The following is an 11,923-nucleotide window of genomic DNA, read 5'->3' as shown; positions in this document are numbered from 1 at the left end:
AAATCAGCCTTTGCAGTTACTTCCCAAAGACTGGCAGCCTACAAGGACAACTGGATAGACAAGGTTGTGGCAAGTGCTCTGTCACCGTCATTTGTGCAGCCAAATCGTAGGCTTTGCATGGTCACCCAGGAAACAGGCTTGTGCTGCAAGCTAAGGACTAAGCACTGAATCGCACTTTTGTTGCAGGCTGATCACCTGGGCCTGACTGCACGGTCGTTCTGACTCCTGTGAGGAAGGGCAGAGGTCCTCCAGGACGGGGGAGGGACAGCCAAGATGGCCTGTTGAATGTGTCCTGGCGGCTGCAGTCCTGAGAGCCCCCAGGAAGGCTCGGGTTCAGTGAAATGCCCAATCCCTCTCCCAGTCCTCTATCACCTTGCTCTCTTTCCGGATCTTAAGTCCCAGAACGGCCTTGTTCCCGTCTTTCTAGCATCGTTTTCTTGAATAGAACAGAAAGAAGTAGGAGCCAGACAAGCAACTTCGTTCTCCACGCAGAAGACCCAGAAGGAAACTCATTTCCTTCCCACCCACGCAACAGTGTTTCCCAGTTGCCAGATCACATGGGCGGGGGCAGCGACGCGGAGGGTGAGTCAGGGACCACCTTGAGCAAGGTTAAGGTGTAGACGCCTCTAGGGAAAAGGTCGCCCCACGCAGCGTTTGAAAAGAACTTGAGATTTTCCCTACACTACTCGTGCAGGAAGCGGAGAGAGGCCAGAGTAGGGCTGGGTGCAGGGAGCTGGCCTGCGAAGAAACCCGACATCACCTGGGGCTCAAGGGTTGAAAGGAAGGTCACTCCGGGATCAGCCTGCGTGCCAAGGGATGGATTAGCGCAGGTGCATTCGTGCTCGCCGTTTCCTTTCGGGCGCCCACCGGATAGGCTCGGGGGCGCGGCCACGCGGAGAGAGGCGCGGTGCAGGCACCTGCGCTGCTCCACCCGGTTTTGAGAGAGTCCAGGGCAGGAAGTCCGGACGCTTCTAGCCGCTAGAGCCCGCAGGGAGGAAAAGGAAGGGCAGGCGGCGGCGGCGGCGGCTTCGGCGGCGGCGGCGGCGGGAGAGGCTGCGTCTTGCGCAAGGTGGAGGCGGACACCTGGGCGCCGGCGCTGGCCGTGCGGGCGCTAGGACCCAGGCGGCGCACCTGTTGGCTGGCGCCCCTGGCCCCGCCCGCCCTCCGCCCCGGGTGCGGAGCGGGCGAGTGCGGGACTGAGCTGAGGGCACCGGCCCGGCTAAGTGCAGCGTTGGCGGTGCAGCGGAGCACGGCCGGGGCTCACCATGGCGGAGCTGCTGCGGAGCCTGCAGGATTCCCAGCTCGTGGCCCGCTTCCAACGCCTCTGCGGGCTCTTCCCAGCGCCGGATGAAGGCCCCCGGGAGAGCGGCGCCGGCCCCTCGGAGGGTGCGGCGCGGGTCCCCGGGGTCGGGCATCTCTCCTTGGCCAACGGCAAGAGCAGCGGGGGGCCGCCCAACGGGCTGCGGAGAGACGTGGCCCCTCAGGTAACCGCGGGCAGGTGTTCGCCGGGGAGGCAGGAGGGGGCAGCAGCCGTGACGCCGGGGGATGTGCGGGCCCCCACAGTTGCGGGACCCGGGCACGAGCGTGCACGGAGCCCGCCGAGCTGAGAGGGCGCTTCCGTGGCGGCTGCCCGGCTCCGGCCGCTGGGCGTGGAGAGGGTGCCTGGGCAGTGCGGTGGGGGTTCAGCCACCAGGATGCCACGGCTGCCGGGGCCGAGTGGCCGCCAGGGCTTTTCCGACTTTGTGTCCAGAACCTCTAAATGCAGTCCGCTTGGAGACTTCTTACTGTCATAGTCGAATTCACGCTCCTGTGCCTTCCACCAAGTAGGTAAGAGTTATGTAACCTCGGTCCTCGGCGCTTTCTCTGGGGAGAAATTCTGACATTTCCGCGGTTACTCCGGAGTTTTCGCCCATCCGCGGTTCCCTGGTCCGCATACATTCGATCCGCGCCACCACTCTGCGCCCCGAACGTGGGGTCTACCTATTGCTGCTGGGGATACTGACCCCTCTTCTGGCCGCCCACGGGACGACGAGCGCCCGCACTTCCCTCTCGCCGCTCTCGAATCCAGGGGTACCTGCTGCCTGGTGGGGGCGGGGGGGGGGGCATTGGCCACATGGCCCCAGTGCGTTTTCAGCGCAGGTTGCGGGAGCCGTTCACCCTGTGTTACACAACCCGCTGCGGCTCTGGGGACAGCAGCGCGTGTCGTCGCAGTGCACGGGACTCCCGGCTGAAGGGACCAGTCGGGCTGCAGATGGTTCTGGGGATGCATGGGTACCCGCAACACTGCAGGCGCTGCCCTTTCCCTGGGCAAAGTGAAAAGCACGGCAAATGAGGCAGAAGCAACGGCTGAGCTGTTCTCATTCCTCTCTAAAAGCCACATTCTGCTCTTCCTAGAAGGTTTTGGTGACAGGGAGAAGGCATTTGTTTATGCGTAGATTCTTAGCTCTAGCATCATGGACTATTAGGAGCACTGAGTTCCAGAATTCATTTAGGAGGTTTCATTCCGGAGAAATCTTCCTCTATGGTGTTTTTCTTTTAATTCTCCCTTCTCTGTTCCACCTGACATTTAATTAGTCTTTAAATGAATTTGGGACCACCCTGCTTTCCTCTTGCATTGTCTTAGGGAGTGGATTGGGCAGGGGCTGGGGGTGGTGGTGAGAAGCAGTCCCATGACTGCAGTGTGCAGTGGCATTTTCTTTGCACACAAGGACATGCACCTGCAGGTATCAGAGGCTTGGGGTGCACTCTGTCCTGCTCCTCTCAAGCTTGTACTCTTCCTCCAGCTTTTCTTTTCTTTTTTTTTTTTTCAATTTTTTAAAAATTTATTTGACAGGCAGAGTTATAGACAGTGAGAGAGAGAGAGAGACAGAGGGAGAGAGAAAGGTCTTCCTTCCGTTGGTTCACTCTCCTAATGGCCGGCACAGATGTGCCGATACGAAGCCAGGAGCCAGGTGCTTCTCCTGGTCTCCCACGAGGGTGCAGGGGCCCAAGCACTTGGGCCATCCTCCACTGCCTTCCCGGGCCACAACAGAGAGCTGGACTGGAAGAGGAGCAACTGGCACTAGAACCCGGCGCCCATATGGGATGCTGGCGCCACAGGCAGAGGATTAACCAAGTGAACCACGGTGCCGGCCCCTCTCCAGCTTTTCTAATCCAGGAAGCTGAAAAAGACCCTGTTCCAGACATTACTCTTTGTAATGATTCTTTAAGTTCTGGAGAAGCATCCTGTTCCCCTTTAAATACAAGATAAGCAGCTTCTCACAGGGGAGTCTTTCTGCTGCCTGGGTGCCTGGGCCTTCTAGTGAGCCAAATGGCAGAAGCATCCTGTCCCCTCCAGCCCAGGACTTTACTCACTGTCCATCATGAAAAAGAACTAAAAATCCAAGACAAGACATCATTGTGTTGGTGTGTAACAGGGAGAAACAACGGACTTGAGAGCATTGGCTCCATGAGAGGCACATCAATGTTTTTAAAGGTGGGTCAGTTTCTTTCTTTCTTTTTTTTTTTTAAGATTTATTTATTTGAAAGAATTATGCAGAGCGAGAGATAGCAAGAGTGGGAGGTCTTCCATCCAATGGTTCACTCCCCAATTGGCTGCAACAGCCAGAGCTGCGCCAATCCAAAGCCAGGAGCCAAGAGCTTCTTCTGGGTCTCCCATGTGGGTGCGGGGGCCCAAGGACTTGGGCCATCTTCCACTGCTTTCCCAGGCCACAGCAGAGAGCTGGATGGGAAGAGGAGCAGCCAGGACTCGAACCGGTGCTAATATTATATGCTCGCGCTTCAGGCCAGGGTGTTAACCCATTGCACCACAATGCCAGCCCCTAGGTGGGTCAGTTTCAAGAGACTTGGTAAGACTCATATTTTACAAACACATGTGGCATTCTCAAAAGAAAGTGGTTGCATACATGCTTCCCGAAAATTGACTGGACGTTAGGGCCCATCCCAGCTATCTGTTCTTCCTCTAAATACCCTCCTCCCAGCCTTCAATTTTCAAAGGTCAGTTCCTCAAGACGAGCCTCCGCTGTTATCCAGGCTAGCTCCACCTGTGATAGGCTCTGCTTCCTGTGTTTTTTCCTTCCGGCATTTATTGCATTGTGTAAATATGCCCTGGTGTGAATATCTGGTTACTACCAGCCTCCTCCAGTGGGTGGTAAACTCTAAGAATGGCAGAAACTTATCTGTTCTGCTTCCTACTGAGTTTTGTGAATCCATGAATGAAGTTTGCAATTAAAAATCAGTAGGCTTTTAAAAATTAAATATTGAAAATAAAATATCAAATGATTTTTTCCCACATAGTCTAGAAGTCAGCCCTAGAACACTGATTTAAGAATGTTCAAATAATAGAGAAATTGTTTCTTTCATTTGAGTGATTTTAGGTCTCAGTGAATCTAATGTACTTTCCACAATTTTTTCTATGTATTTTAGTCATTGAAATTGTATAAGTGTGGAAATGATTGAGAGCTTCTCTATAAATTCTATACTACATGCAGTAAGTTTAAAGATTAACTACATCTTTTACTAACCAGGGCTGGGCTGAGCTCACACAAACCTGTCATTGAATAAGTTGGATTAGGCCTTAGAGATTTCCCAGTAGACAAGAATTTCCCAGAAGATCTGAGTCCTGAAGGGTTAAGTCACTTGCTGAGGACTTTTCAGCTATCTCTACAGTCAGGGGAAGCCAGGGCTTTGGACTCCCAACTCTAAACTTCACTCTGCAGCTTGCAGGGAGAAGTTCAGGGTCTGACTCACAGAGCTGTGAGGTTTCAGTGCAGGCTGGGCCATGTTGGAGATGGAGCAGAAAGAGGAGGTATGGCTTTCATTTTGCAAGGGTTACCGTAAGGAGGGCCTTCTTGGCAATGGCCTTGAGATTGCTCTGAGCAAGGGGCAGGGATCCTAGGACAGAGCTAGGAAGGCAGAGGTCCTGTCAGAACTGTGTTTATTTGTTCTGAATAAAGCCGACCTTGGACACAATAGAATCTTGATTTCTAACATCTTTGCTTACCCAATATAGTTGGGTTTAGACCTCGCAGTGCCATTGCCTATCACTACATTAGGCTGGAGATCATCTTTCCTGAAATCAATCTGCGCAATAAATGCTTTGTGAAAACAGCTCAGAGATACTTCTCAGGTTAGGTTGGGAAGGAGATCAGAGCTAGGTTGTTTTTGGAAGTCTTTGTACTCCTCATTTCCTTCTTGAAATATCTGGCTTCCCCTTAGTCTGTTAATCTGCAAAACTCTACCCTTGATTTTGTTGTGACTGGCTAAAGTGTAAAGAATATATGCTGAAAGTCAGGAGACCTGCACTAGGTCTGCCTCTGTGTCTTTTGGACTTCTCTGAGCCTCAGTTGTCCCATCTGCAACAGGTTTAGCAGCATGGCTTTCCAACTGTGGCTGTGCACTCTAGCCATCTGGAGGAACCCAGGTCCAAAGTAGGGCCCAGAGGAGATGGAGACGTAAGTGAGGCTGTGAATTCTCTTCTCCTGAGACGCACCACTCCTAGTGATGAGGGAGGTGATGGCTAAAGGCAGTGGTCACGTTTGCTGTGACATTTTAGCTTCATCATAACTAAACCAACCACCAGGTCAGACTTCAGGCTCTGATTGTCATTAGTAGGATGTCAAGGCTTGAAGTGGCAAAATGAGCCACTTTGATCATTTTTTTGCTATAGATAACGCCATTGTTCAGAGGAGAAAATGTAGAAAAACACAAAGAAAAAATTAAGTCCATGTCCATTATACCATGGCCAAAGATGATCATTCAGTAAATGTTCAACCTGACTTCTAATGGCTGCATGTCACTGTGTAGCATATCCATATAAAATGTTAAAGGCCTGTTGATGGCCCTTCTAAATTTTTAAAATGTATTTTACTTATTTGAAAGGTAGAGTTAGTGAGAGAGAGGAAGAGACAGAGGTCTTCCATTCAATGATTCACTCCTCAAGTGGCTGCAACAGCCAGAGTTGAGCCAGGCCAGAGCCAGGAGCCAGGAGCTACTTCCCAATCTCCCATGTGAGTACAGGGGCCCAAGCACTTGGGCTGTCCTCTGCTGCTTTCTCAGGCACATTAGCAGGGAGTTAGATTGTGAGTGAAGCAGCCAGGACTTGAACTGCCACCCATATGGGATGCTGGTGCCCCAGGCAGCAGTTTTATTCACTATGCTGCAATGCTGGCCCTGTTCTCAATTTTTCATTAAAAATAATAGCATCTCAGATAGACATTAAGCACAGCAGTAAAGTTGCAGCTTGAGATGCCCTCATCCCATATTGGAGTGCCAACTGGAGTCCTGACTACTCTGCTTCCAATCCAGCTTCCTGCTGATGTACCCTCGGAGACAGCAGGTGATTGCTCAAATAGTTGGGTCCCTGCCGCCTGCATGGGAGGTGCAGATGGAGCTCTGGGCTTTTGGCTTCAGCCTAGCTCAGACTTAGCTGTTGTGGGTGGATGGAAAATCTCTTTCTATTTATCTGTCTCTCTGTTGCTTTGTTTTTCACATAAAAATAAATAAATTTTTAAAAATCATTATGCCAATATCTTTCCACATATCTTTGATTATCTTGTAATTTAAAGTTCCAGACACAGAATTGCTGGACTGGAAATTATGTAAATATTATGGGTTCTAATAGACATAACCTAGTTGCCCTTCAGGAAGGTTGTAGTAGAATAAACAAATCTGAAAACAAGTTTCCTCCTTTTCTTTAATCCTTGGAGAAAATAAATTATTCCTACTTGTATCTCATCTTTTCTTCCTTCATTTCCAACCAACATTGGTTGATCAGCTACTCTGATTCTGGTGCAATGCTCAGCCTTAGAGGTATAAAGAAAAATAAGATTTAGTTCCCGTGCTGGGAAGCTCAAATGGTACAATACAAATACATACAAATTGTATACACACACACACACACACACACACACATATATATATATTAGAAGGATGAACACAGGGTCAGACAGACAATAAATAGTAGGAGAAACCCCCTTTCCCTAGGGAGTCCCATGAAGTCTGCAGTTGGAGTTTAAAGAGTGAGTAGGGATCAAACAGATGCAAGTGGGAGAAGCTCTTTCTGTTTCCTGGAAGTCTCCTATATTAAAGCATAAACATAAAGGTGTTGTTTTCAGTGAATGGTAGCAAGTTCAACTTTGTTCTCACTGAGAGTTGCAGAAGGAAGTAGATGGCCTACTTAAAACACTTGCAGATAGTTACGATGGTAAATTTGATGTATATTTTACCTCAGTTAAAACAACATTTAGGGAGGGAAGACATAGCTCCCTAATTCTTAAATATGGCTGTATTTGGATTTCCTTCTAAAAAACAATATGAAAAGAGCAAAGGAAAAGAAGTAATGTTACAGTGTTCAACATGAGAAACACTACCATAGCCAGGTAATCAAGATTAATGTCGGCTGATGCCGTGGCTCACTAGGCTAATCCTCTGCCTGCAGCACCGGCACCCCGGGTTCTAGTCCCGGTTGGGGTGCCAGATTCTGTCCCAGTTGCTCCTCTTCCAGTCCAGCTCTCTGCTGTGGCTCAGGAGTGCACTGGAGGATGGCCCAGGTCCTTGGGCCCTACACCCACATGGGAGACCAGGAGGAAGCACCTGGCTCCTGGCTTCGGATCGGCGCAGCGCGCCAGCCGCAACACGCCAGCCATAGCGGCCTCTTGGGGAGTGAATCAACGGAAAAAGGAAGACCTTTCTCTCTCTCTCTCTCTCTCTCTCTCTCTCTCTGTCTAACTCTGCCGTCAAAAATAAATAAATAAATAAATAAATAAATAAATAAAAGATTAATGTCAACAGTGAGAAGTCATCCTGGTAATATATACTCCTGATATATGTTGAGGAATGCTCTACAAAATATATGTATGGCCAATACTCGTCAGACCTGTTGAATTCATCAAAAGCAATTCTAACAAAAAGTCACAGCGAACAGGAGCCTATAGGGACATGATGACTAAATGTAGTGTGGTTTTTTTTTCTTTTGTATAGAAGAAAAAAATTTTAACTCAAATATATAAAAAGCTGATGAAGTACAAGAAAAAGATATGCAAAAACATAAGAAAGATGGCTACATTGGTTGGTCATCCCACAATACAGAGAATAAGTTTTAAAACAAAAGATGCTTCTAGAGACATATATGGCCATTTCTTGTAATAAAATGTCAAATAATGCAGATATAATGACACTTAACCTTAGATATGTAAGAAAAATATACAACATTATATGTAAAAAGGATGAAGATAAAGAAAAGGATGATTGGATTGTTCAACAACAGTACATCTTGCCTCAGGTTCATATCTTGACTCTCCTGGTTTTTCTTTTTTTTTTTTTTACCTTTTATTTAATGAATATAAATTTCCAAAGTACAGCTTATGGATTACAATGGCTTCCCCCCCATAACATCCCTCCCACCTGCAACCCTCCCCTTTCCCACTCCCTCTCCCCTTCCATTCACATCAAGATTCATTTTCAATTCTCTTTATATACAGAAGATCAGTTTAGCATACATTAAGTAAAGATTTCAACAGTTTGCTCCCACACAGAAACATAAAGTGAAAACTACTGTTTGAGTACTAGTTATAGCATTAAATCACAATGTACAGCACACTAAGGACAGAGATCCTACATGAGGAGTAAGTGCACAGTGACTCCTGTTGTTGACTTAACAAATTGACACTCTTGTTTATGGCCTCAGTAATCACCCTAGGCTCTTGTCATGAGCTTCCAAGGCTATGGAAGCCCCCTGAGTTCACTGACTCTGATAATTTTTAGACAAGGCCATGGTCAAAGTGGAAGTTCTCTCCTCCCTTCAGAGAAAGAAAGGTACCTCCTCCTTTGATGACCCATTCTTTCCACTGGGATCTCACTCACTGAGATCTTTCATTTAGGTTCCCCCCCCCGCCAGAGTGTCTTGGCTTTCCATGCCTGAAATACTCTCATGGGCTTTTCAGCTGGATCCGCATGCCTTTAGGGCTGATTCTGAGGCCAGAATGCTGTTTAGGACATCTGCCATTCTATGGGTCTGCTGTGTATCTCACTTCCCATGTTGGATCGTTCTCTCCCTTTTTTATTCTATCAGCTAGTATTTGCAGACACTATTCTTGTTTATATGATCCCTTTGGTTCTTAGTCCTATCATTATGATCAATTGTGAACAGAAATTGATCACTTGGACTAGTGAGATGGCATTGGTACATGCCACTTTGATGGGATTGAATTGGAATCCCCTGGTATGTTTCTAACTCTACCGTTTGAGGTAAGTCAGCTTGAGCATGTCCCGAATTGCACATCTCTTCCCTCTCTTATTCCCACTCTTATATTTAACAGCGATCACTTTTCAGTGATCCCTGGATGGGATCATGGGAGAGGGAAAAAGTAAGGAAGTCTTTGTAAAGTATGGGCTGAAGTTAATATTAACATATCGGGGTTGGTGTTGTATCCTAGCAAATTGAGCAGCTGCCTGAGACACTGGCATCCCATATGAGTGCCAGTTCAAGTCTCGACTGCTCCACTTTCCATTCAGCTCCCTGCTCATGTGCCTGGGAAAACAGCAGCAGATGAACCGGGTTCTTGAGCTCCTGCCACCCACTTGGGAGACCCAGATGGAGTTCTGGCTTTGGCCTGGTTCAACTCCAGACTTTGTGGCCATTTGGGGAGCAAATCAGCAGATGGAAGACCTCTGTCTCTTTCTCCCTGTCTCTCCTTGTCCCTTCTCTATAACCCTGCCTTCCAGATAAAGAAATCTTTCAATATTGAAACAAATGCATTAATCATAGGGATAACCCTGCAGACTATATAAGAAGGATGTGGATAGAAATTCTGTGCTATCTCCTAAACTCTTTTGTAAATTTAAAACTCTTTTTAAAAGTCTATTTAAAAAAGAGGGAATTGAAGTTAAAAGATGGGATCATTTACTAAGGTTTAGGCAGGGTGGGAAAAAATCAGCGTGGGAGGAAGAAGCATCTCAGAGCAAGCAACATCAGCTTTAAGCAAGTTTCTGGGAACCCAGGCCCAGTTATAGCCTAGCTGACAGAAGGGCCTCTGACAGAGCTAAGGCCATTTGCAGAGAAAGGCAACCACAGCCAACCCCATTGATAGGGGATGGGGATACGAGAGATTTATGGAGGGCATATCTCAAACACATTCTCCATTTGTCCTCGCTCACATCCTGCCAGTGCCCCACTTTGAACAAATACCCTCGGAAGCCAGGGATGTTGGGAACCTGGCTGATGCAGGACCCTAGAAGTCAGTCTCCCTGGAGAAAGGTGGAGAGTGGACTTGGATGGACAAATGTAGACTGCCCACCCAGGTTGCATAAAGAACTGCTTATGATAAAACTGGGTGATGTTTTGGGCTGGAGTCTGAGTTTTAGGCTGCAGCCTTAATGGTGGCTTTCTGATACATTTGTGCTGCATCCTATAGACAGAGGCATGGCAAACCAGTTTCATCCCATATGCCAAGTCAGAATTGGCAACTGGGAGTGATAAGGAAAGAAGGGATCTCTGTGTGTCTTTGTGCATAGGGGCTGTTGAGGAAGACTGTGACAAAGCCTTAAAAAAAAGTAGATACAGGCCTAACATGAAATCAAACTTTACTATCTGTCTAAAGAGGAAAGAAACCATAAGTGGCTTCTTAAGCCATAGATTGCCATATTTTGAATCATGAGACCTCCCTTATGGCTACAAGCTAATTGAATCAGAGATCAGTACTTGAGTCAAGGCAGCCTTGCGTAGTCTGGGCAGCATCTTATGAAATGGCTTGGCATGGGACCTTCATCCAGTGGGGATATGCGTGTTGGATAGTGAGCAGCAGAAACGATCTGACTGCACCCTTACAGTGTGTAGATGCAAGATCCAGACATACAGATACAAATGGTACTGTGCTGGTAAACCTCGGGGAAAAGAAGGGGACTGCAAACAGAAGCCTGAGACACAGAAAGCTATAGGAACACAGAAGCTCGAGATTAGTAGGATAGTTTGAACTACAGCACTTGTAAAAGCAGCAGAAATTCTGACTGGAGAAGGAAACTGAGACTTGAGTATGGTAGACACTACTTCTGGGTGTGAGCTACTAGAAGGGTGGTTGTGTTTCAGGATCGAATGGCTCAGAGGGGACCTCAGGAAAGGGAATTGGCTGTGTGAATGGTTGTGTAGCTGCTGGCACTGTTTCTTCATTGAGGGTCATATGACAGCCTCTCTGACTGGAGAGAAACTATGAGAGTCTCTCCATGACAGCAGAATGTGCTGGTCCCTACTACTTTGAAGGATTCCCACATAATTGCAACAAGATCATGATTTCCATCACTTTTCTTCAGTTCACAGTGTTGGGTGTTGGGGAAGAGTAATAGAGAGTATGATTTAGGTCCCTCCTATCTTCCTGTGTAACCTCAGGACCTAACATGTGCTTGGCTTATGACAGGTGCTTAACACTGCCTGTTGGACGGAACCATGAAGAGTGTGCCATATTCACCCTTTCTCTACCTGGCAGAAATGTATCATCTCGTCTCTCCTTTCACAAGCCAGGAGGGATGGTTTTTCCCTCAACACTTTACTTGTCTGTGTCTTCTTTTAGCTTCATGATTTTTTTTCAGTATTAGCTTCCTCCTTTTTATCCAGGAAACTCATAAAGGGTTTTTGATTAATGAATAACTGTTTAATTGCCTTGCTGTCTTCTGTTGGACACTGTGAAGGTTATGTAGGTATTGCTAAAACGCGGACTGATAGTGAAACAACTATCAAATTAAAAATGGTGATTACATTATTATATGTTAAGATTGCCATTGACACTAAGACTAGCCTAGTTTTAACTTTTTTGATTTATAATTAAGCTATCAAGACTTCTACATTTTTAAAAAATGCACTTTCACTCCTGTTGTTATAGTTTTGGTTAATGATTAAATCCTCTGTTATCCTGATAAGAATTATGTCTTAAGC

At 47.3% G+C, this 11,923-nt stretch overlaps 1 protein-coding gene across 2 annotated transcripts in view; it reads left to right on the top strand.

Annotated features, from left to right (window-relative positions):
• The first annotated feature begins 1,140 nt into the window (after positions 1-1,140).
• SGPP2 (sphingosine-1-phosphate phosphatase 2) overlaps positions 1,141-11,923 on the top strand; it is a 133,774-nt gene continuing 122,991 nt past the window's right edge. The window contains exon 1 of one of the 2 annotated variants that reach the window (XM_070070151.1): positions 1,141-1,484. In XM_070070151.1, coding sequence (XP_069926252.1) covers positions 1,266-1,484 — 219 coding nt within the window. In that variant the 5' untranslated portion in view covers positions 1,141-1,265. The remainder of the gene's footprint in view (positions 1,485-11,923) is intronic. The other variant, XM_008259230.4, reaches the window with a different exon arrangement.

The sequence above is a fragment of the Oryctolagus cuniculus genome, chromosome 3 (genome assembly GCF_964237555.1).
Source record: "Oryctolagus cuniculus chromosome 3, mOryCun1.1, whole genome shotgun sequence".
NCBI lineage: Eukaryota > Metazoa > Chordata > Mammalia > Lagomorpha > Leporidae > Oryctolagus > Oryctolagus cuniculus.
Note: the sequence above shows the minus strand (reverse complement) of the source record. Positions and strands in the feature narration are given on the sequence as shown.